At 42.6% G+C, this 26,659-nt stretch overlaps 2 protein-coding genes across 5 annotated transcripts in view; one reads left to right on the forward strand and one right to left on the reverse strand.

Moving 5' to 3' along the window:
• Window positions 1-2,228: 2,228 nt before the first annotated feature.
• Window positions 2,229-25,010, reverse strand: PIGBOS1 (PIGB opposite strand 1). Its single transcript, XM_078684868.1, has 3 exons — window positions 24,889-25,010; window positions 24,235-24,347; window positions 2,229-2,836 (listed from the first exon to the last, which is right to left on the reverse strand). The coding sequence occupies exon 3, from the start codon at window positions 2,759-2,761 to the stop codon at window positions 2,594-2,596; it is 168 nt and encodes a 55-aa protein (XP_078540994.1). The 5' UTR covers window positions 2,762-2,836; window positions 24,235-24,347; window positions 24,889-25,010; the 3' UTR covers window positions 2,229-2,593.
• The window catches only part of PIGB (phosphatidylinositol glycan anchor biosynthesis class B), a 166,197-nt gene continuing 164,541 nt past the window's right edge, over window positions 25,004-26,659 (forward strand). For all 4 annotated transcript variants that reach the window (XR_013609834.1, XM_078684865.1, XM_078684866.1 and 1 more), the window contains exon 1: window positions 25,004-25,129. Coding sequence is in view for 3 of the 4 variants with exons in the window: in XM_078684865.1 (XP_078540991.1) it covers window positions 25,030-25,129 (100 nt within the window). In the remaining variant the exon portion in view is untranslated. The remainder of the gene's footprint in view (window positions 25,130-26,659) is intronic.

Genomic DNA, 26,659 nt, shown 5'->3' on the forward strand with positions numbered 1-26,659 from the left:
TTTTAAGCGGGCACAGAGAGGAAGGTTCTGAATGTCCTAGACAGTTTCTAAGTGCGTATCAAGATTATGAGCATTTGGTAGAAAGCAAATTTGTCCTGATCAAAGATCACATGGAACACAGAAAATGGTTGATTGAGGTCGTATTTGTTCAGGGGGGTGAATATTAAGTATTTATGAAACATATGGCAACAGTAATAGTGTTGGGGCTGACAGTGGTGGACAGTGAATAAAATACGTCAACTATAGAGCTATGCTGAAGGAAACAATAATCGGACATCTGTCTAGGGTGTAGTTCTTCTGTACAGTTCTACTTACTTTCAAGGATATCTAACCCAGTTACATGATCTACTGAGGCATTGGCATGGTCAACAACACCTCCTGCTGCTGAAGGGGTCATTCCCGCTAGTGGGTTAAAAAATTTCGGACACACAAGAAAATCCAAAGACCTTTGCAGAAACGTTACCAGAGGACTGCATGTGCCCACGGCCTACATAGCAACATGGACAGAGCAGAGCTGGAACATGTAAAACAAAACTTGCATCCTCCTTGGACTATAGCTCACACTTTAAAATTAACTTGTACACCCTATAGAAACAAAAAAGGCCAGGACACGAGTATGTGGCAGGATTCCTAGTCACAGCTACTCCCTTGTTAAGCAGACATATGAATATTACATCAGCGCACTGGCCTCTAGATGATCTTGTTTATGGTACACAAACAAAAATGTTTCACTTGTTCAAGGAGTGGCCAAAGATGCGTCCCACAAAGTCTTAGCAGGAAATGTGGCAATGTTGCGGTCTCTCGTTTATGCAAGAGGCTTTTAGATGCTAGGGAAATGGATGCATTGCCTACATGTTTATGAGGAATAAAAATAGTACCATCTTTGTAATGTATTAGGAGTTTCCGGCTGAACTGATCCAGCATGTGTGTGGTCTACTGTCAGGTTGTATGATGGAACAAAGCATGCATTCATCACACATGCCCTTACAACGCGTACACTAACATGCATGACCTACTACCACGCACCCCAATACCACACATGATGTTACAATGCGCATAGATCAGAACACATTGAAAGTGCCATTACCACGCATACCACTTCTAAAACGAAATTGTGGTATAAGTAGTACTGCTTGTAATGCTGAAAGCTGCACTCACTGTGTACCTGACATTAAGGAGGTGAGGTGAGAAGAGGTTTTAGAGAGTCAATACAGTGTGTTACAGCGTGGCTGTCTGGCTTGAAAGACGGCCAAAGAGTTTTAGGAAATGGGTGGAGTCTGTTGTCTGGTGAAACTCATTTGCTTGTGAGGTTGCCCGTTGTGAGGCTGTACGTTCCATTGATAGTCCAAAGTGAAGCAGATGGTTAAAGAAACCCAATCCTTAGTTGAAAAAAGCCTGTATATTTGAGTGAAGGTCATCCGAACCGTAGCACACACCAACACAAGCCCAATCCTCCATTTGAATGAGCCTTTATGTTAGCTTGGGGCACACTGAAACTAACCCCTAAAACGCGAGCACGGCACACCTCAAATGAAACACTTAAGCCATTACAACCCATATGCCTTTATAATTCTTGTCTTTACAACGAAAATGTGTGGTTAAGGCATGCCTGCTAAAGGCATATGTGTGGTAATGGTCATGCGTGGTTATGACCGCATTGTAATGGCGGTTTCCAAACTTCCATAGGCGTTAAAAGCAGACGTCAATGGGCTATGACCTGAACACACCCCTCACTCCCCAAGTTTGCTCTCATTCTCTACCAAGATGTGTACATTTGAAGGTGCAAGAGGTGGGTTTAACCATCTGATTTTTTTGGGTGGTCTAACTATAGACCACCATGGGGTCTATAACTTTCATGACTACAGCCATGCTTGAGGAAATTTCAAATCGATTGGCCAGAGGTCATGGTGAGCTTTAAAGACTGATGGCAACTTCCATGTCTTGCCATTGATTACTAGTTTCTAAGCTAATTTACAAGAACGTTCTGTTAGCTTTACCCTGTCAATTGGTGTCCATTAACAGTGCTGCAAATGTTGTAATATGATTAATTTACCCACAATGGAGGCATATTAAATGTGTTGGAATGTGTATTGTCTTGCATAAAGGGGGTCACTACCATGAGAATCATCACATTAGATAGTAGTTTTTGCAACTATGGAATCAATGTTTACGGATAGGGAATGAAGAGTGTTCAGAGTTTACTTAGCATGACAATGATGGCCTTGCAATCACAGGCAATAGTTTATTAATGGAAAGCATTACAATTTAAAGCCAAGTTGTTGGGAAAAGCTTTTAAATGTTTCAATTTGCTATGGACTAGGAAACGTAAATAACGATAATCATAATAGCTAGTTCTCTTTAATAGAATTTACCTTTCAGGTACAATACTACTGAAAATATATTATTTTTGGGAAAGCATACATGATTACAGATAAACTCATTCTGTGCTCTTCTGCATTGAAGCTTATTGATTGGCAACGTCCCAATTTTATTTCTTCCTCTCCACCGACCAACGATTTTTAAAGACACACCTGCATGGTGAGCAATAAAAACAATATTGTTGATACATTTGAAGCGTCCACATTTGTCCACATCACTTTTGATTCTTCTTTTCCTCTTGTTGTGGCATCTCTTCTGTTCCTTTTGTTGTCCTGCTATCCCAATAATATTGTTGATAGATTGGTTTATAAATGTAGTAGCCTCCTACTATACCAATGAGAGAGGCTAAAAGCATCTGGGGTAGAGTAAATCTACGAAACATTTCGAAAACCGGAAAACCCCTGGAATTCAAATATTCTGTTTGCGTGACACTGGAACAAAAGTAAAATCTTCAAATCTAGAAAAAATAAACAAAGAAGGAAACTGGCTTTACTATTTTGAGTTCAATTGCAAACTTATAGTAATTGACGAAATACAGGCTTGCATTAGGGTTGGTGATGTCTTAGCCAGATAGGCTCAGAAAGGAGGTGGTGTGGCACAGGGGTGCATCCTTTCAAACACATTAAAACAGCAACATGCACTCATATGTTCTGTCCAGAAAATCAAGAATATCCTCATCCCCACCTGGACAAGGATTGTAAACACTTCACTGTGCCTAAAAGCAGCTCAGGTATTACCAATACTAAAAAAAACTAATGCTAATAGGGCTAACTTTAACAACTTCTGCCCTATTTCGTACATTCCCACCATAGCCATGCTCCTAGAAAAATACGTCCAATCCCAACTCTGTGCGCACATAGAGAACTTCTAACTCCTAGACCAGCATCAATCTGGGTTTCGGAAGGGGCTTAGCACTGAATTGGCTCTCATTCACGTCTTGGATGACATCTTAAAATGCTCAACCAAAATGAATCCTGCCTCTTAATCCTCCTTGACCTTTCTTCCACTTTCGACACGGTTAATCATGATAACATAATATCCATTCTGAAGAACAGGATGGGCATCTCTGGTCAGGTGCTACAATGGTTCTCGTCTTTCCTCCATCACAGATCACAACGAGTCAAGGTGAACCACACACTTCCCAGCCCTCTCCAGTACTCATGGGGGTTCCCCCAAGGGTCCGCCCTATCTCCTATACTATTCAACCTGTTCTTGGAACCTTTAGCTAATGCACTAAATTCCAGGAACATTCTCTTCCACATGTATGCGGACGATACACAACTATTTGAAACTCTCCTTCCCGGACATCATCTCACTCAACTCTATCCTAACATCTACTCAAAACTGGTTAACTGAGAACCAACTCCTCCTCAACACCTCCAAAACTGAATTCCTTCTCATCTCACCTTCTAAACACATCCCCAAGCCAGACGCTATGGTTGAATCACCTCACTGCCTTCAACTGCTCCCCCCTCATTATAGACTCAGACAAATCTCTTGGAATCACCCTGGACAAGCAACTGAACACGAAGACTCATATCGGCAATGTGTGTAAGGGAGCTAATCACTTGATGAGGACACTCAGAAATATCAAACCATTGCTTCCACAATCTGATTTCAAGCAAGAGCTTGCGTTGCCGAGACTTGATTATGGCAGCGCTACGCTCTGTGAACTCTCTAAATATACATTGGCTCATTTAAGGGCTTCTCTGATTGCTGTGGCTAGGTTGGTTACCAAAAGAGACGTGCACATATCCCCAGTTCTAAAATCTCTTAAATCAGGGCTCGAAAATGCCACTTGACTGCTCGCATAGTCGAGCTGTTTTTAGGTCCTACTCGCCCTTTCTGGAGAGTAGGAACACAAACCAACTTTTGTCCTCTGTCTGTGAAAAAACAAACCAATTTTTGTCCTCTGTCTGTGAAAACGGAACAAATGTGACAAGATAAGATTTAAAGGCATTTTTATTGCTCACAAAGTTAATGGCAATAAAGATGCCTTTAAATCTTGTTATCTTGTCACATTAGCTCTGCTTTCAGAGACGGAGGTCAAGTAGGTTGCAGTTAGGTCGAGGACATTTTTTAAGGTACTAGTCCTGCAGGACTAGTACAATTTTCTGGATTTTTCGAGCCCTGCAAATGGTTGCCTTACAAAGCTCGAATTCAGCTAAAGATGGCTTGTCTGGTCCACAAAGCCCTACATTTCAAAACTCCCAGTTTCCTAGCACAAAAACTTGAATTATCTGGGGGCGGTAGACCCTCAAGAAGTGCAAACTCTTCCCTCCTGAAACCACAAATCTATAAGAAAAGGAAAACCTCCCAACGAGCCTTCTCCGGCGCTGCCCCGAAGATCTGGAACTCTCTTCCACCTGAGGTACGCAGAATCTCCTCCACGGCTGCTTTCAAACTGGAAGCCAAAAGATTCCTAATGAACAAGTTCTTACCTTAAATGGGTTATGATCACCCGCTCGAAGTCTCTGATCCTACAACCGTTATACCTTCATTTGATACCACTCTTCTTTACCTCATCCTGGGCCCCCTTCTTAGCCCGATATGTATTAGATGTTGTATTTTTTCTCCTTTGACCTCTTTGTACTGTAATTATTCATGTTTATTATGCTTTTTATATGTCAATATTGAAATGTATTACCTTCCTTCCATCCTTTTGTAAAGCACTCTGATATCCTTTGGAATCTTGTTTGCGCTATATAAAACTTTATAACTAAATAAATAGAAATAACTTGGTTTCCGACAGATTTCTGGCAGTATGTTGATCCCAATAGACCTAATCCTGAAAAATCCAGTACGCTGTCCCTGGATTAACACTCTTGATGTTTCATGAAATGCCCACATAGGCTACTTGTCAACAACAAAAGGGAGATGTAATCTTGCGGCTCCATTTCCAACTCGCGACCCAAGTTGTCATCAGGTGTAATACAGGGTGACACAATCTAAGCCATTTTCCTCAGAAACTTCTCTGGTGCAGGGCACCATGAACAGTTGGCACCATGAACAGTTGAATGATCTTTAATTTATCTGGTAAAAGAGTAAAGTGATTGATAAATCAAACTATCAGCTACCTGTACTTAAACACAAGAATTGTGATAGACGAGGTTCGGTAAACACCATCTCTGCCAGCATAAATATTAATAATTTGCAACAAATTCTAGAACAACACTTTAAAGCTGCTATTTAATTTGACTTAATAAAAGGCACTAGAAGGTCTTGCAAGGCCTACATTCATTGACATACAGATTCTAGTAACGTGGTCTGCGATCTCTAGGAGGCTTCAGAGAAAACTTCCACAAGCCCTAAAAAATATGGATAAGAAAAAAAAATCGAAAATAAAACTCTGGTCAAACTTTTCTTTATACAGAAATGGACATCGTTCTAGCCCATAAATCTACTGAACTGAAGCCGAGTTTATTTTTTCAGATAAACTCGCTAAATCTATCAACACAGTTGAATTCACTAGCTACAAGTCCTGTGCAAAGAGGGTGAAAGGGATATGTTCCAGGGGAATTGTGAACAGTACAACTAAAAATAACATCTTGGAAAAGACTGCGTAGTATGAGAACCATGAGAACCATCTACAAACACCTGCAGTAGATGTGAAGAAACAAAGAGCTTCCTATGAACGAAGAGGGAGAAAGTAGCGATGTCAAACTCACTGCAATCTCTTCCCCCAATTTAAAAGCATATAGAATGAAACTCTGCAATGCCTTAAACATTACTACCTCTATTAACTACGTATGATCTCCTCCACATTCATCTCCTCTGGAACATTTGCTCAAACACCATCTGATGCTATTTCACAATGGTGCCATTCGGTTATTGCGTGTGCTTTACTTTCGGTTAAGACTATTCTTTTATACAAAGACTTTCATGTTCACTTTTCCAGTACCATCTGGCTTCCTTACGAACTTCTCTATGGTTGTTTCTATTAAAGTAACTAGTCCCCATCTTGTGTAGAGAGGAGATATATAAAAATGTTAAATAAATAGAATGATTCTCAGAGACTATATCGAGACTGGTGTTTAACAATAGCCAACAAATGAGTAGGAAAGGTGTGGGATTTTACCTAAATCATCAGAGGGCCACAATAATCCCAAGGTGGCCAATTAGGGTTCTGAAGACACTGTGCATGCATGAGAGCATATTAAACACTGGGTATTAGTGATTGGGTCTGAAGAGTACACACACTGATTTTCCCGATGCTCTCTGCGATTGTTGTATATTGCTGCATGCATATTCTGGATCAAACCTGTTTTACCTGAAAGAGAACGTTTAGTAAACTTCTGTTTTAGGTTTGCTCTCATGGTCAATTGAAGAATCTTAGTCGACACAAGGGTCCACTCTGCGGCAAGAGCAGTTTCAAGTATTAAGCAGTAAGTGTGAATGGGGGGACTTCAAAGGCTGTATGTCATTAGAAACCATATTCTCACAAGGGAGAGCCTCTCACAAACCCTTCCATTAGGGACCATTAAATACATTTGTTGCATGGTACTGTAAATGTTAGTACCCCCAGACTTAAAGAATTGCAGTAGGGCTGACTAGAAGATTACAGCTTCTACAGACGCCCAAGCTGCTTACTACGGAACAACCCTTTTCCATGTGCTCGGAGTTTCTGAACAAGCCGGTCCTTGTAGGGTGGGGGAGGAGAGACACCCTGAGCAAATCAGCAGCATTTAATGCTAGTCCGTTATAGTCCAGACTTCCAGGTGCCCAAATAGATCTGCAAATTGACATATCCATAATTGTCAGTTGAGACAAGAGTAAATCTCTTGTTTATTCAACCAGAAAGTCTTTTTTGGTTAAACATGCTTTAGAAATTGTGGATGTTTAGCATGTAATGTGTCTAATACTGCGACAGAAAGGCACAATTGTAGCGGTCATGCCATCTGTAAGTTTCATGCAGATCGTATGCATATTGCAAGAAGGGGTAAGTGGAAGTTGGGCGAGCAGGGAGTCTTCTTGCGTGTAAATAGCAACAGGTACCTACTTGCTTTTTTCAGTAGACAGACTAACATAATAAATACAATTTCCACTGCCATCTAAGGGACAAGCAGCCCTGGTTCAATGGAATGCATGTAAAAATATGTCCCTTTCTATCACCGAAGTAAGAAAGAATGCAATAATACATGCCCATTGAAATACTAACTACTTAGTGTGACTTATAAATATTTAAAGGAGAGTTTTTAGTCTGTCGAAAGGGGTTATTTTTACAGATTGAATTCAGTTTTAAGCAGCACAGCCAGGCTACAGATGGTAGGCCAGCAGCCAAATTTGCATTGCCACTGTAGTGGGTGGCACAATGAGTGCTGCAGCCCACTGGTGATATTTTACTTACAGGCCCTGGATACACTTTGGGCACTGTAAACTAGGAACTTTGAGATAAATTAAATATGCCAATTAGAGGTATGCCAATTTCACCACGTTGAAAGGAGGATCACAAGAACTTCACCGCTGGTTAGCAGGGGTAAAGCACACAGAGCTCTATAGCCAGCAAAAATAGCGTTCAGCAAAAAAAAAAAAATTAAACTGAGGTGGCACTGCTGAAAGGGCAAATCTCCACCAGTGTATTTTCACAAAATGCTATGCTGCTTTGAGACCAAGAATGAATATTACTGTGGTCTAATATTTAATATATGTCGACCCAGATAGATAACTCTGTAGTTTAATGAATGATATTGTGGGTGTTGCTACTTTTAAATTTACTATCCCATTCAAGCAGGTGACTTGGTAACTGCTACTGCCCTTTCCAGGGTATTCCAACTTTATATCTAGGAATCTATTTAGAAAAGCTAGGACAGCTGCGGCTCTTCCTTTATTGCGGAGGAGCATCGCCCCCCAAAAACGTCAGGAAAGGAAAAATAAAATGCCACTCGTTTTATTTTAGGTTTCCTGTCGATTCTTGGGGGTTGGTTCTGGTAGTGAAAGGCACTGAGGGTAGTGGTAGTGCCCTCCCATCACTGCGCATGATGGTTTTGCCAGCCGTATCAGGCCCGCCAAACCATCATGCACAGTGAAACCTCTCACCAAAGCAGCTGGGTTGGACAGAGAAGGCACAGACTCACAGTCTGTCCTGGAGCGTAAATCGAGGGCGATCAGGCCAATCCTAAAGCTGCTCATGGGCGAGAGCAGCTTCAAGGTACGCCGCAGGGAGCATGTGCCTTCCTGAAAAGGTGAAGAGGAGCAGAAATGCGCGACTGGGATGGCTGCGGGCAAGTTCTATTCCCCCTCCCCCCCCCCCTGCGACCCTAAGTGCCTCCACCTCCACTCCTGAGGCAGGAAGATACAATTAAAAGAAGAGGAAGAAAGACATTTTTTATTCATTTTGAAACAGAATACGATGGAGATACTCTTAAAAATACACAGTATTTGATCTGTCTGTACAACCTATGTCCTTACAGCCACTTTCTTTTGGACAATCGTGCTGTAAATGCATGTGGCATGTCTTGACCCTTAAATAACACGTGGGAGAGTCAGGTTCACTCTGCAGACCACAGGATTGAACTATTAAAACAGTTGCCATTCAGAGCTACTTGTAAAACAAAAATGTTATACTTCTTTGAAAAAAATATACTGTCAAATGCATTATTTTGCCCATTTTCTATTCAAAATGATCACCAAGGGAACAGACCCGCCAGCCTTGACCTGATGTAGTGGGGCACACAATTTCATTTGCTTTACATTGTGTTTACAACACACCTGTTGGAAAGTCGAGTTGGTGGAATGTGCAGTAGACTGAACATATTAAGCCCATTTGTGAGGACTGCTTTGCTCACAAAAGGGCCCTAAAGCTTGCAGGCCTTAGGGTGAAGCAATGTTTATCTGTGAGGTGTATTCTACGAAAGGAAGCAAGGTTCAATTTAGGGATAGCACATGTAAAGAAACATGATTGCTAAATACATTTGAGAACCAATGTAATGGACGGACACAAGAAGATCCAAGTGCAAGGTAGGTCATGGGCTGCAGGAATCAATTCAAGACGTATAAGAGCAGGAGGTTTCAGCAGAGCTAACAAGTCATTAAGGGTGCATCTCTGCAACTTCAAGAAATGTGGAATGGAGTGAATCTTTGGATTTACCAACCAAAGTAAAGGGCGGCTTAACACATATCTCAGACTTTCAGAATATCACTAGTCCGTACAGTTTCCAAACAAATAGATCTTTGTTGAATATGGCACTGACGAGAAGGGATGATGCATGCTTCTTTATGACGTGTTGCTTTTCAAGAGGGGATATCAATTAGGGCGCTTGGCGTCAGTGTCTATTTCAAAGTGTACTGAAGTGTAGGACGCAAGGCTCACGTCATGAGCAGAACTATGTCTGCTTACAACCAGACAGGATTGCTAAATTAAATGAGCAAATAGGATTCCCTGGTAATGGACTACAGCATGAAAATAAGAGGACATACAATGAATAAAGGAGAGGGTTTGTAGCAGAAAAGGGAAACAGGCAGCTGAACGAAAACAAAGAGAATGCTTTACCAGCCATTGACGACGCATTTCATAAAGTACAAGCTTGTCTATTGTTCTTTTATTTTCACTATTCCTAGATCACTTCTGGTTTTCTCCACAGAACCATATACCGCAGCGTTCATCAGTGCTAAATAAAACCATTAAATAATTACAGAATGAACAAAAAGAAGCATTCCAATGAGAAGCGTCCAGTTAAAAGAAAAAAGACGACACTCCCTTTTATGAAAACAGAACAAGTACATCCACTATTGAATAAAGCAAAGCTCATCCCAGTGACCATGCCAGCTACCATCCTGTCACTCACCTACAATCTTTGAGCAGGCATCTGAAAAAGCAGCAACGATCCCATTGCAAGGCTAAACTAACAATCCGCGCCTGCTAGTCGAGCTTCAAATCTCAAACAGCACTAAAGCTGCAACGGTCAAAATCATGGATGAAGCTCTGCATAAAGACGACAGGAACCCCGCCTCCTGGACCAGTAAGATCCCTCTCTCTTTTTAACCGCATGAATGCGGTGCATATTTACAAAAACCCATTGTGCATGACGAGCTCAGCTCGTCATGAGTGCACGAGACGTGTACCTCATGACGAGCTCAGCTCGTCATGAGCATTGAAGGGGTTAAATAAATTCTGGTGACCATCAAACCCTAATAAACACCCTGTCAACATACTTATGTTATGACAATACTTTGCAGGTTCTCCTACTGCCTATCCAACACTAAATTCTTTAAAGAGCGGCCTGCAGATTAAACAGGTATGTTTAATAAAACAGAATTATAATCTCCGTTTTTATCAGAAACTTGTCTTTGAGCTCCTGGAAGCCCTCCTTTCCAAGCACAGTGCCACGTTCAGCAATATACTGATGATAAAGATTGCTCCATTACTCCTTAGATAGGCTTGTAAAGGATTACACAGGTACCAACATCAGTGAGAATGAGACAACAACAAAGGTTGTGTAGTGAGAAAAAGCAAACAAACACTGATGTGTCTGTGCTATGGCTGGGAAAGTCTTGTGGGAAAAATAAAATGAATAGTACTGAGTAGTGGAGCAACTCTGAAAAAGTACGACAGGAGATACAAATGCTGTTAGAAATAAAACAGGGAAAGCAGTAGCAAGAGCTAGGTGACCGTTATATTGAGACTTTGAATGTTCAGACTGAATCAGGCATCTCTCCGCTGTGAGAAGTTAGCCTGGCATATGACGTCCACTAGTTCTAGTGGGCACCTTGCACCAGTCTAATCGACCCTTATTGATGGTGGTTGTAAAGTCAACCTTATAGAAAGCTATCCTAGTGGTAGCATGAACCAGCAGTCTTCAGGCTAAGACTTCAGTAGGCGATTTAAGCAAGTTGTTTACCATATATAATCCCTTGAATACCAAATGAAAGGACACCACACAAGGTATATGTATTTAATCTAAACACAACCCCTCTGCACTCTTTATGAGGTCAGAGGTAAAAATACAATACAAGTCACACAGTTAATACACAATAAGTTGCACAGTATACGTTATGCCCTAGGGGCCTCACTAACCATATACTAAGAAAGTGGTATAAGTACCATGTGAGAGTTAGAAAGCAGGCCTAGGGCCTGTGGAATCACTGGGATACACTAGACGACCAAAGGTTAGGAAGTAGGAGACCCACGGGAGCCGCGTGCAGTGTCTAAACACAGGCGCAGGTTCCCATTGACTTTCTATGGAGTTCGTCAAAGTTACAAGCTAAGGACACTTCCGGATTGACTAGGACGGTACCCTTTTAGACTTAGACACTAGGAGGGCCAATACCCTCAAGACTACCAGAGTACTCGTGTTACCTCACCCACGGAATCCGGGTGCATAGGTGTCTTTTGATGTCGGGTTTCGTCGTCGTTTTCTATGGAGAGCTTCAGAGAAGTGCTGCCGGCGACCAGAGGAAAAGTGTCTGGGTGGATCCAAGGGTGGATGGGAGATGTAAAGAACCTGAAAGCAGAGGGGACAGAGTCTGGGTCACTAGCCAGTGACCAGGAAGGAACCAGGCGATGTTGGGTGCTTTAAGGTGAAGAAGGTGAGTTTGTCTCTTCCGCCACGAGGTCCAGGAGGCATAGACGATGACCAGGAGCTGGATTCGAGCTGTCCCATGATGGATCTAGATGACTGCAGCGTCGGTCTCCGAATTGGACCCAACAAGCCTTGGCAACCGCAACCCATGAAGGATGTCGAGATTGGCTCTGTTGCAGACCAGCAAGGTCTGTGGCGCTTCTCCTTCTTAGGGAAGTAGGAGCAAGCCTGAAGCAACCAGGATCGCAAGTCAGATTCAAGATGGCGACTTCAGGGGGCTCACTAGCCAACGGGCAAGGAGCCAGGAAGACGCATCGAGCACAAATGTAAAGGCGGGGCCCACGGGACACTCGCGGAGTGTGGGGGCCTGGGCTTCAGGTCAAATGATGCTCGGGGCTGGGGCTTCTCGTACCCCAATGCACAACTTACTGAGGCTTCAGTAAAGGAGTGCAGGTAGCAAAATACAGGATGTCCAAAATGTCCGGTCCCACGTCTCTCATGTCCGCCACGGGTCTCAGCTTTGTTGTGGATGTGGGTCGGGGTCAGAGAAGTCTGGAAGTCCAGTTCTTGAGTCGCAGAGTCTTCGGGTTCCGGCAGGAGCCTTGAAACTGCAGACCCGCAAAGTTGTTGTTGGTGCCTGTTTGAACAAGGTGGTCACTCCTTGACCACAAGGGAGATGTCTTCCGTCTTCTAGTCAGAATAGAATGTCGAAGGTCCAGGAGTTCTGTATCAAAGTTTTGTTCCAGGATAATCTAAAGTCCTGGGGACACAGCTCCTATACTTATACTAAGGATGGGGGCTGGATTACCTGACTAGGTCCCTCCTATGGGTGGACCTGAGAAGGGGGTGGTTACACCCCTTTCCCTTTGTCCAGTTTCGCGCCAGAGCTGGGGCTGGAGTGCCCCAGCAACTGGTTTGAACCGGGCTATGCATGGAGCACCTTGTATGCCCCAGGCAGTGTCTAGATGCATTCACTGAATGCAGCCCTCCCTGCCCCAATACACAAAACCCCTGTCTGGGGAGGTGCTGGCACCTCCCCGAACAGGAAACCTATTGTCCAGGTCGCCCTTGCTGGAGTTTCCCCCAGCAACAGGAGGTCAGACTCGTGTCTGTGGCAGCAGCATCCATTTTGTGATGCTGAGGCTCTGTTTAACTATAATCGGGTAAAGCAGTAACATACATGTCTTTTACCTCTAGAAGGGTAGAATGCTACCCCCGCCGCCAGAATTGGCGGGGGCGTAGCATTCCAAAGTGTTTGACACCTTACATGACATGTTTTGATAAAAAAGCCAAACCAAAGTTAGCATTAACTGCGAGGATTATAATGCACTTAAGAGTATATGGTATGGCTATATCATAGAACAGCTATAAGGAGATGGTTTCAAAAGCTGCAGAGGGGCTCAGCTCATGCTAGGGCACCCTCTCACATAAAACCAAGCACTCTGCTTCCATTATTGTCGAGGCCTACCATAGGAGTGGCTTATATGTGTATATGTGTCTATATATAAAGGTAGATATAGGTATACTATATCTAAGTAAGGGGTGATTACACCACCTTACCCAGGCTGTGTGAACATACCTGTGGTGTCAGTTTGGAAGGCAAACCAGGGGTGGCACAATACATGCTGCAGCCCCTGGTAGGCCTAGGGTACACCTATGCCCTGGGTACCTATGGTACACTATACAGGGGCTCACAAGAGTGACCCAGTAACCAATCTGGTATGCACCTAAAATGCATGGTATCAATTTAGAGAGAGAACAGCTGGGCTGTGGGTCTGATTAGCAGGCCCACAGCCATATTAAAGTCGAAAAACAAGAGAATCAAAGCAAAAAGTGGGGGTGACCATAGGAAGCAGACCCTACTCTCCTACATCCGTGAGTGCAGCTTCCACACTGAAGCAACGATCAGAGTATGATAACTGTTCAGTCCTTAGACAGAGTTTTTAGATTTATAGACAGTCACTGTGAGGCGGACATATTGAAAACTGAGAAACCGATCAGTTACTTATACAAGCATCCAGAGAGTTCTCCTTAGACCGGGTTGTGACCCACTCGATAGATGGAGTGATGGAAATGCAAATTAAAGATATAATTTTCCAAACTGAATCTGAGCTGTGATAGGAATACACTTTAAAAGTGTGATTTCTTTCAGGCTTATCGGTGACAGTTTCCATTAAGAAACCGGTCAGGCCCTCACATTGTGGACCTCCTGGTTAAGCTAATTGGCTTTGAGGATGAGCGACTAATCTTAGATCACCTAGCTGTAGGACCTTTCATGTTAAAGTAGTAATGAACAAACATCCAGCAGTTCCACCATACAGAAGGGAATACTATTTCTCTCTAGCAGTGTCTTGCATCTTGAGGGGATATGAGAGTGAAGAGACTTGTGTGACTTTTTTTTGCAGAGTTTTATATAGCGCGAACCAGACCCGAACCGAATCAGGTATCAGAGCGCTTTACATATTTTCCAGTTACGTTACATGAGGACACACTTTCATTTTAGGCACGGGGAGATTAAGTGATTTGCCCAGAACCACAGGAGGTTTTGGCGTCGTTACCGAGTCTCGAACCCAGATCCCCAGGTCCGAGGTCGAGCGCCCTAGCCGTTAGGCCAACTCCTCTCCCCAACATTACAACAGGCATTGGGAATGAAGCGTCCGTAGATCTTGGTAACTCCAGGAAGAGATGAAGATACTAGTTGATTTTTAGGTGTAGCCCGAGAGTACCCCCAAGAATGAGGAATTACTTTGGGGTTGGGGAAATCAGTAACTCACAGCTGATTTCCCTGGTTATTCCCCAAATATCTCTGGTTTTTTTTCACTCTGAGCTCTCTGCTGCATTCAGCAAACAGAGTCCCTGAGTGAAAACAAGGCCCGTGGAAGAGCCTGCACACATCGGAGCCCTGAGAGCACTTCTGGTATCTCTACACTCACTTACTTGAATCCAGGGCATGTTGCACCAGGAGAGCGCAGATAGAGCCAGCACTGTAGACCTGGTGCTGTAAAATAGGTAGTGTATGAGTAGTTCTTTGCACTAATCCTAAGCGAAATCCAGAACAGGCTTAACCTTTTTTTTTGTTTTTATAAATTGTAGGCTTTACCACATCATCTCTAGGGATTGGTAGTTACACTAAATACATGCCACAATGCTTTATGAATGTTCACAAACCTCCCTGCGGTATAGGGTGAGAGTAGCAGAGCTCTAGAATGGGCAGAGCCCTGCAGTACCCGTGCTGACAGAGGACTTTGATTTCTTCTTTTCCTTACCCGGTTGCCAGGCAGCAGGACTGAACTCAGCCAGGAAGGGGCAGAATCGAAGACCGCAGGGTGCTTTCGTGGTTATAGGGGCCCCTGCTATGCCTGCTACTTCTGGCATACATCACCCATGGAGGTAACATGCCTTTATAGCCCTGCTTTTTGAGGGTGGGATTGTACAGGTGGAAGCAGGAGGGCTACTTCTGGTTTGGCATGGGAGAGCGGGGTCTGCTTTGCCCCATACACAGAATTCTCAACCTGTCCACATTATTATGATGGTTCCCCGACTATGCAGACCTGAACCAACATAAACCTTCAATTTAAACGTACAATAAATTGTAAATATTTCTGGGGGTTCAAGCAGGACAGTGTAAGTCTGTGGAGGACTTATCGCTTCAAACTGAGTACCTCAGACTACACATCCTCTCAATCTGTAGGAGGGAAAAACATCCTTTGCAGTTGAAAATCTTAATGGTTCCAAACCATTTTAACTTCCCAGGATCCCCCCCACCCCCCAGCCCCCTCCCCCCCGCACCCCACAAAAAAAAAACACTACGATGGTAGTCAAGGGCACAAATATTGCTTCCGATTTTCAATTGCAAAATGTCCCCTTATGTGTTCTAAAATGAAGGGATTTGTGCAGTCTCTCCGGTAATGCAGGAAGCCACCTATGGGCACGTGATGTGGGGGAGCAAAGGTATTGCCTGTTGTATACACTTCATTCAGACTAAAAAGCATTTCTCATTTTCAACTGTTTCTCCAATTGCAGATGGCATCATTGGTTGTTATTTCTGGGAGATTCAGACTACTAGTCAGAGTTGTAGAAATTCATCCATGTTGCTTATCTCGCTTAGCTCTAAGAAGGTGGTTTAATTCAAATTCGGTGAGAAAATGTATTCAACCTCAAACATGAAGTGGCAAGGGAGGGGCAAATGCTTAAGACTGCCTCTCACCATCTTATGTAGCGGTCTTTGCCCGAATATGTTGTAAAGCACCATCTTATTGCCTGAAGTCAACTTTGCAGCACTATGTCCTATTATGCCACTACTGGTTGATTAGCTCATTTCTACCGATTGTATGGCCTCAAAGCCAAACTATATACCTTCAATTCGAGGATGGTGGATTTGCAGGTTGCTGTCTGGGACGCCTGCCCTGTTGAATCCTTGGATATTGGTTTGGGGGTGGGACTGAAATTCCAGGGAGCTGTTTGGGTGTGCTTAGTCAGAGCTTATATGGAGGTGAAAGTGTCCTGAGGCCTACTCGTGGAATGCCAGTGCTCAGCAAGTATCAATTAAAAATGTAGGCTGGTAGCGCATGCTCCGTCATGTTGGTGCCTGCCAAGTTTGGGAAAACTGATCTGTATTTTAGCTCAGAAAAGGAAAGAGTGCCCCCATGCTTTCAGGCAATTGTTAAAGCTGCAATGAAAACCATGATAAAAAAGCACATTTGTAAATGTTGACAATTGTTGGAGTCAAAAACAAATACAGAGGAAATTAGACAGCTTTGAGCAGTTTGGACTGGTAGCTGCATGTTGTGCATTGGAAACTAAGGACCCGGCGTGCTCAAAATCTGGGGGCTCCCTCTCTGCCTAGTGTGTTTACAGAAAGAAAGAGACAAAAGGGTGGTTTTAACTAAAATACACTTCTCACTCTAAACAACAGACCGCAGCGCCTTTCACCCTCACCATCTACCAAGTGGCAGTGCTACAGAAAGGCCATATTCGAATTTCCAAAGGAGCCTTGTCTCCTTTGTCCTGACTTCACTGTCTAAGTCTCCTCTATTCTGATACACTTCCACTGACTGGAAAAACAAACTCACCCACTTCTTGTGTACAGGAACAGGCCTGGGACATCCAAAATGGAACCCACAGGACTTCATCACTACAATTTCACGTATACATGAAATGCATATAAAACAAAAGTCACATACAGAAACATGCACAACAGTACATTTGGGTGGGATTAGGTGACAAAATGTGGTGTAAATCTGATTGTGCATTGGCGAGGAGCTCTCAGACATTGCCTCATAACTAATTTTTAGTGGGAGAGTGAAAAAAACGTATTTGCAGAGTAGTGAGGGAAAATCCTTATACGAGACCTATTCTTTGTCTTTGCCAATTCCCTTTGTGCAGCATACAATCCTGTACCAAGGTTGGGAAACTCCAGACTACATTTCAGATTTTTTAATGTTTAAATGATATGTACACTTGGAATCACCTGTTTAAACTGCCTCCCATGGATATGGAACACTATGTATAATGTTATTTCTTTCTACAGCTTACATTCCCTGATTGCTTGCCAACTCAGAAAGCCTTCGTCCACTATACTTCTAAAACCCTGAATGAAAATTTCACCTTGACCTACGACCGCTTGATTCTTTTTTTCTTCAGTGACACTCTTCTAACTTGCAATCCTCTGCATTCCTTCTGAGAATAGCTTCGCTCAGACCCACACCTGCATCAATCCTACTAATTCTGCAATTGGCTGACACCCCATTTCATAGATCACAACTTCAAAACTCTATCCCTGTAATGTAACATTGCATAATCTCCGCCAACCTAACTCACCAACCATTTACCGAAAAGCATACAGCCCCCACTAATGTTCACACCTACCTGGTATTAATACATCACTAAGAAACTGGAATAAATGCATGCAGTTTTTACTCCAGAGCCCATGACGAATCACAATTACCAACAATAACCACTAGATTAACCACTAACCTTGAGTTTTGGAGTGGCATGCTACTCGCCATAAAGTGCTTCAACCCCTCTTCAGGGGTAGTAAGTGCTATGTAAATCAATTTACAATTATGAAAATAGCACAGACCTCCAAATATGGGGACACGTGCCACTCAGTGTGAAGAGATCAGAAATGGATCCATTTTTTTGCATGAAAAGTTAAGGACATAAACACAGGACTTGAGATGAACCCGTTTCACGGTCAGTTTTAAATTACTACTGGGTCTGTGACCTGCAGGGACCCTGCTTGCTTAAAGCCCTGCATATACCTGCCTCCTTACATCATACCATGCAGAGTATTACTAGCTGAAACCAAAGAAATGGTTAAGGTGTCTCGCTTCATGGGGAAACTTTGCAGAGTGAATCATTCAGTGCAGATCCACAGAAATCAAATGTTTACAAACCTGCCAACTAAAACAGAAATTTCGGTGAGGGGGGGGGGGTTGCCTTGGAAGGGCATGGCCTCGTGCCCCCAATCACCCTCCTGCAAGTCCAGAGAAAAAGCTTGAGGGGGCTGGTGCCGATGTCCTGGGGTGTTCTCACACACCTCTTACTGGATATCTGCAGTTCAAAGCCTCGTAAAACGAGCTGTAAATCCAGTGATTTTCAGCACGTTTTTTCTGCCACTGTGTGATATCGGCTCCTCGCCCGGTGACCGTGTGGTGTGGGAGCCGATATCGTGTGTCACACTGTGGCACCGTGTGAGTTGGCAGGTACGTGTATAACAACCGCGGACCTAGATGACATATTGTAGAGTTCGTAGAATTCAAGTAAATGTTTATCACGTGCATAGTTTCTCATGATGTATATTATCACGCGCATCTCTTGAAGAATGTTATCTTTCAAGAGACGCGTCTCTCGTGGCAATGATTACCTGTAAGCTTCAACTGTGAGTTTGTCACTTCTACAGTTGGAGTTTACCGGGTGTGGATGTGCTCCTGTGATGTGTTTTGGTTTATCTTAATAAACCCACTTAAAGACTTCAACGACGTCTCCTGTATATTACTTTCAACAAGAGAACCGTCACTTTACATTTGGCGACGAGGACCTCCATTTCACCAAAGAAAAAGCACATCACCTACCTTGCACGATCCCACTACCCTCACCGCCGACTCCAAGACCTCCACAAGCTTCACTACGGAAAAATCCGCCGCCGATTGGCCGTCTCCTCGCAATTTTGCATAATTTTATGCATTTCTACAATTGTTGACGGACCCTGCTGCGCGTCATTCATGACGTTAACGAGATCATCATCTCGTTCCTAACACGTCATCACGCATGCGTAGGAGCGTGGTTACGCTTGGAGGCCATTTTAATTTGTTTCCACGTTACCATAACAACCAGTTACCGATCGGAGAGATCAGAAGGGAAACAACCGCGTTTACTCATTTAAAGGATTTACGGTGAGCGGTTTTTAAAGAAATATATTGAATTTTACCTCTTTTTGAGGATTCTAAAGGAATATTTAAACAACTTTCAGTAAATTTTAATTTTACAAATTTTGTCTTTTCAACATTACATTGCAATAAGCGAAATGGCCACGAGCCAGCAAATAGTTACATTAAATTATTTTTACCAGTACCTGGGAAACCTAAAGAACCTTGGAGACATTGGTTTCAAAACTTTGAAAGTTATTTAATTGCCATAGGAGCTGATGAATACTCTCCTAAAAGGAAATTGGCAATACTTTACAGCAACTTAGGTAAAGAGGGCAGACAAATCTTCAACAATCTTCCCAACCCTCTTCCATCCTCTAGTGGTGGAGGTGACATTAATGAATATTCTGCTGCAATTTTAAAATTGAAAAGAAAATTCCTTGAACTACCTAGTGTCATACTCGAACGTTATAATTTCATGAAAAGACGTCAGGAACAAGATGAATCTATTGAAGAATTCATATCTGCTTTAAGAAACCTTGCTGCTGAGTGCAGTTTCGGAACTTACCTTGAAACTGCATTGAGAGATCAATTCGTGTATAATTGCTGTCACAAGAAAATTCAAGAAAGAATATTGAGTTGTAGAGACCCTTCCTTATCTGAAGTATTGGAAATAGCTAAAGGTATTGAAAGATCCATTGTATCGTCAAAATGCATTACTGAAACTTCTTCTCTCATTCAACCTGATACAAATATTAATGCTTTATATACTAGAAATAAGCCCTTTCAGAAACCTTTTCAAAGAAGAACAAATGCCTTTTGTTTTCGTTGTGGTTCGAAAACACACTTAAGTAACAGCCCAATTTGTCCAGCTCAAGGAAAAAAGTGCACTTTTTGTCAAAAAATAGGGCATTTTCAAACCGTTTGTCGTAATCGTAAGAGTTCTCAGATTAATAATATTTCTTACATTACAGGTGAAAACTCTGATGATGTCGAATTTATTAACACTGAAATGAAAAATACCACTATTAACACTGTTGAAATTGTTACTCCCAATAGAAACTTAGTTGAAAAAGAAATTCTTTCTATTCATTCAGTTTCTATTTGCATGGTTGATTCCAATGGTCTGGCACACGCAAAAGATCCAACTTGCCAGGTAATTGTTGATCATTTAACAATTGACATGATGGCAGATTCCGGTGCCCCCGTGACCATTATCTCTGAATTACTATTCAATACTCACTGGTCTTCCAAGATTGCCCTTGAACCATTGGATATCATACCAAAAGCATATGCTGGAAAAAGCATTGAAATGTGGGGATATTTCATTACTAGCATAATTTGTTTAGGTAGAAAAATATATACAAAAGTATATGTTGCTACTAATGGAAAATGCATTGTTGGATGGCAAGATCTTGCCAAAATGGGTCTCAAGCTAGTCCCTGGTTCTGATTGCCCCGTTCAGATAAATGAACAATGTGATGTATCCTTCGTTAATTTCATTGATGTAGGAATAATTAACAAAATCATTTCAGATTTTCCAGAAGTCTTCAATGATTCAGTTGGTAAGATTAAAAACTATGAACATCACATTCGCCTTAAACCCAATGCTATTCCTGTCATACACAAATTGAGGAATGTTCCTCTTAATGTAAGAGATGATTTGAAAAAGGTAATTTTGAAGATGGTTGATGAGAAAATAATTGAAGCTGTTGACTCATCTTTATGGGTCAGTCCGATCGTAGTTGTTAAAAAAAAAGATTCCAGCATTCGTTTGTGTACCGACCTTCGATCATTAAATCAAAATATTTTGATTGACTGTTATCCATTACCCAAAATTCAAGAACTTCTCACTGGACTTGCTGATTCTAAATTGTTTACGCTTTTAGACTTAAGGAGTGCATACCACCAAATTCCCTTAACCAAATGTTCATCTGAACTTACCACGTTTATTACTCCTTTTGGAGCCTTTAAATATCTAAGACTCCCCTTTGGTTTAGCAAGTGCCGCAAGTGTTTTTCAAAAATTTATGAACAGCGTTTTATGCAATATTAAGAATGTACAAGCATATCAAGATGATGTTTTAATTCATTCCAAAAATGTTGATGAACATGTTAAAGACTTATATGTTGTTTTATCTCGCTTCAGGGATGTTGGTATCACCCTTGGTACAAAAAAGTGCAAGTTTTTTGTTGAAGAATTAGACTATTTAGGTCATTCCATCTCTACCATAGGTATCAAACCTAAACTTTCCCTTACTCAGGCCATTCAAGATGTACCCATCCCAAACAACAAAGATAATTTGAGATCCTTTCTTGGTCTCACCGAATATTATTCGAGATTTGTGATGAATTATTCTCAATTGGTTCAGCCTCTTAGAATTTTAATGAAAAAGGATGTTTCATTTTTGTGGAATGATGAAGCAGATTTGGCCTTTAATAACATCAAAAAGGTCATCATAAATTCTCCAGCTCTTTCATCCTTTACACCAGGTCTCAAATGTGGCATTTTTGTAGACGCAAGTCAAAAAGGCCTTGGTGCTGTCCTTTGTCAATGGAAAGGTTCAGTAGAACATACCATTGGTTTTGCGTCAAAATCACTCAGCAGTGCGGAATACAATTACAGCACCATTGAAAGAGAAGCCCTAGGTTGTGTATGGGCTGTAGAAAAATTTAAGATTTACATTTGGGGCTCTCAATTTTTATTATACACTGACCACAAACCTTTAATACATCTTCTAAATGGGAATGGCACTGGCAAAGCCTCTTCAAGGTTAGTTAGAATCCTTTCAAAATTAAATGACTTCAATTTCAGCATTCACCACATTGCTGGAGGCAGAAATATGAGAGCTGATGCTCTCTCTAGATTGCCATTAGAAAATAATAATGACGTACTTGGAAATGATATTGAGTGCGTTGTTGCATCCTTAGAGGACTTAATTCTCTCTCCTCTTTCTATTTCTGAAGAGGATTGGTTCAAATGCTACACTGAAGATGAAACTCTTATGGCAGTAAAAAACCTTATAATCTCAGGCTGGCCCAAAATTCGTTCTCTTCCCGCCCCTTTAAAATCCTTTGCACAGGTTTCTGAAGAATTAACAATTGTTAATGGAATAATTTTTAGAGATGACCGTTGCATTCCACCTTTAATTTTGCGCAAAAAATTATTTTTCACTGCGCATCAAGGTCATCTAGGGGTAGGTGGTACCTCACGCAAATTAAAAGAGCATTTTTGGTGGCCAGCTATGGAAAAGAATGTAAATGATTGGATTGATACCTGTAGCATTTGTTTAGCTTCTGATAAACACTGGAAGTTACGAAATGTATCTTTACATAATGTTCCTATTCCTGATGACCCCTGGTTCAAGCTAGCCATTGATTTTTCAGGACCCTTTGAAATTTTGCCTCAAAATCAACGTTACATTGTCTCTGTTATAGACTATTACTCCAAATGGTTTGATTTTGATTTTTGTACTAACCCTGATTCTGCTTCAGCTATAAGATTTTTACAAAGGATTTTTAGGATGGAAGGACCTCCCAAAGAAATTGTTAGCGACAATGGTTCGCATTTTTGTTCTAACGTCATAGAGGAATTTTTCAAGAAATTTGACATAAAACACTTAAGAGTAGCCCTATATTCTCCTACATCAAATGGTTTAATTGAACGAATGAATCGATTTTTAAAAGAGGGCATTCAGACTGCTTATTCATGTAAAGAAAATGTAGAAATTTTTCTAAGAGAGAAAGTTTGGGCATACCTAATTACACCACACTCCACCACAGGCTTATCACCTTTCAGATTACTTAAGAAAAGAAGCCCACATAATACTGTTTGTCCTTCCTGGATTAAAAATCTGATTCCAGAGAAAACTGTTTGTTTAGCATGTTCTGACAGAACAAAACTTAAGAATAATGTTGAGAAACAACAAGCAGTACAAACACGGAATTTTAATGCCAAAGTTGTCTCTAACCCTGAAATTTTTGCAGTAGGTGATTGGGTCATGTTTAAGTCTGTAGATAGAATTAAAAAAGGCCTTTCTAAATTTTCACTCCCTACTCAAGTACTTAAAGTGTCCAAAGGTTCTTTATTTTTAGATAAGAGAGGATGGCGTAATAAACGTTCACTTGTCAAATTAACTTCTGACCAAGCCAAGAGCATCCTCAGAACCAAGAGTGAAAATGAAAGTCATTCTGGGTCTTTTCTTGATTTACCACAATTAGAATGTCCAACTCCTAATGACATTTCTTCTTATTCTCAAGTTACTCCAGTTTCTGATGAGGAAACTTCACCTCCCATTGAAATGTCACTTACTCTTACTGACGATGTTGAAAATGATAGTACTGCTTGCCAAACTTCTGATAATGCATCTAGAACTCATAGAAACTGCTCTTTTCCCACTCGCTTTAGAGATTATTATTTTTGTTAAGTTTCATTTCTAGTAGTTAAGTTTTCTTTCAATTTCTTTATTTGATAAGGAGAGAGGAGATGTAGAGTTCGTAGAATTCAAGTAAATGTTTATCACGTGCATAGTTTCTCATGATGTATATTATCACGCGCATCTCTTGAAGAATGTTATCTTTCAAGAGACGCGTCTCTCGTGGCAATGATTACCTGTAAGCTTCAACTGTGAGTTTGTCACTTCTACAGTTGGAGTTTACCGGGTGTGGATGTGCTCCTGTGATGTGTTTTGGTTTATCTTAATAAACCCACTTAAAGACTTCAACGACGTCTCCTGTATATTACTTTCAACAAGAGAACCGTCACTTTACACATATCACCTTGGCGTGTATTCACAAATAACTGTTTCATTTCTCTGGTTAACTTTCAATAAAAGTAGTCCACACGTATTCCATGAAGGGCCCGTCTCCCATTTCTGCGACAGACAGCACGCTCTCTACAAGCCTATTAATAATTGGTCACAGTCATATGCACAGGTTAGTAGTAGCACATACTTCGGTGATACTCACCTCTTAAAACGCTACTGTCGTGTGCAGCCAGCTTGTGCCTGACTTTATCATGGCTTCCTCCAGGAGATTGGATGATTATTTGTCAGGACGGGATACTATTTGTCTACACCACGCTGAAGAAATGGACACAGAAGAGGGACAAAAAGTCAAAGACCTTTACATAGTAAGTCAGCGGCCATCTTCAAGAGGAGCGGGCTGTCATTTCTTAAGCGACCCTTTCTGTACTCAATTAGAGATTTCTCAAGATTTTCTTAACCCACGCCTAGTTCTTGATGTCCTTAAAACCCTACTACCGTAAAGAAGCAATCTGCCGGCCCAAACCCCCCGTATGCAGAAAATACGATAATTAGCCTGCCTAAACAGGAAAAACAGTTGCCAAAACCTCTCATGTGACCCACAAGCATCCGAAGGCTGACCTTGACGGCCATGGGATCCCTTTAGGAATCATCAACTACCACAAGCCCCTTTCTTGTTCGCGCTATTATATTAAAATACAATTTAATGATCGGCCCTCGAAGTCCAGGACCTCCCCAGCCCTTGCCGCCAAGCATTCACTTTACAACCATCGTGGTTGACTAGTTCGTAAAGCCTTTACTGGGGAACCTCACGCTCAGGATTAGCGGGCGCAGCTCACCGCTGAAGCAAAATACATACACATAGGATCTGGAAACATAGCAACAACGTGCTGGGCGCTGTGCCTGTCATGTGATCAGATGTTATTGCTAAGGATTATTCCTCTAATGGGACCGGTCCCTCCTGTCCTGTAGTTTCTGCTCCACTACGGAACAGAGCAAGATGAGTTTCGCGCTGCGTAAAAGAGACCAGCAGATGCGATTGAGGAAGAGGAAATCCGTGCTTTACAGCACAGAGGGTCCAGGCACTCGGAATGGGGCAGGTACTGTGGGGAGCCAGGAACAATGGGGACAGGCGTGCACAATGGAAGGAGGCAATGGGGTAGTGTCAGTGCCAAGACAACAGGTGAGGAAGTAGGGAAATAAAGTGTAGGGAGAAGATTGAAATGTTGGAGGGCAACCAAATATTTCGTCAGAGGTGGGAGGAGCAGAGACGTAAGTGTAACAGTAACAGATCACCAAGCGTGAGTGGGTAATAATGCTAGTTTTTAGGTCTTGCTGGTGTTAGCAGCGCGAAGCGCTCCGTCCAGCGAAAGACCTATTGTTGTGGGTTTGCCGGGAATGTAGGACAGGGGATGTGCACGCGCTTTTCCTTGGCGATTTGACCTCGTCGGCGCGCACGCCCAGCCCGGCGCCTTGCACATCCCCTGTCCTATATTCAGAGCAAGTCATGCATTCGAAATCGCGCACGCACGCACACACACATACATACATACACCCACGCAGGCACAATGCATCAGTACTCACGCACACACACGCACAGCTAACAGACACACAGTCACACATATACATACACACGCACAGCTACACATGCGCACACACACACAGCTACACGCGCACACACACAGATACACCCACACACGCGCACCCCCCCACTCACCCCCCACTCACATGGCTCTTTTCTTGCTGCGCTGCTACGTGATGTCTCACACCGTTATACCTTGCCTGCTCACTCCCGGAACCCCTGCTTTCTTCTGGCATGAGGTCACGTGTTCTTGGCATCACGCGTACTGATTGGTGGATACCCAGCCAATGAGTCAGCACGTTATTACTCTGTCGGCGTGCGGGATCGCCTGTGTCCAGAAAGTGCAGATTCACCACAAACATGAGTTCCATCGGAACCGGGGTAAGAGGCCCAAAATTGTGTGGAGTGGTTGAGAAATCTGCGGGTGATGCTGGGGGAAGCATGTTTGTGAGTTGTTAAAGGGTCACCCTCATACATAAACACACTAGCCCCATAACACCACGAGGGAGGCAGCGTTCTGGTTCTAGCTCTCTCCCTCGTGTACTTCTCCCCCAGGACCCTTCTGCCCACTCCATGCTTCTCTCTCCCGCCCATGTGTTTCTCTTCTCCCCCATGTGTTTCTTTTCTTCCCCATGATCCACGTTGCTGCTTCTCAGTGTTGGATACATATCCAGCCACACTCCTTGTTGCTTCCCCTTCCCTCTGTGTCGGTTCCCTCCGCCCTCTCTGTAGGTCTCCTCACCTCGCCCTCGGTCACCCCCCCCCCACCCTCCCAGACCCCCCACCCTCTTTGTCAGTCCCCCGCCCCTTCCATGTTGCTTCCGCCCCAACAATCAACCCTCTGTGTGCGTCCCTCACCCGCTTTAAAAAACACTTTGCCGTTAGTGGGTCCCAATAGGGAAAAAGCCTTTGCTTTTTGTTCAAGTATAACCAAAATAGTGCTTGTAACGGAGCAGCTCGTTTAAAAAGTCGTGTGCGCAGTTTTCCACTTCAATGGGAAAGATTTCGGCTACGTTCACAAAAGTGTTAAATACACTGGTACCACCTG

Source organism: Lissotriton helveticus, chromosome 3_2 (genome assembly GCF_964261635.1).
Source record: "Lissotriton helveticus chromosome 3_2, aLisHel1.1, whole genome shotgun sequence".
Classification (NCBI taxonomy): domain Eukaryota; kingdom Metazoa; phylum Chordata; class Amphibia; order Caudata; family Salamandridae; genus Lissotriton; species Lissotriton helveticus.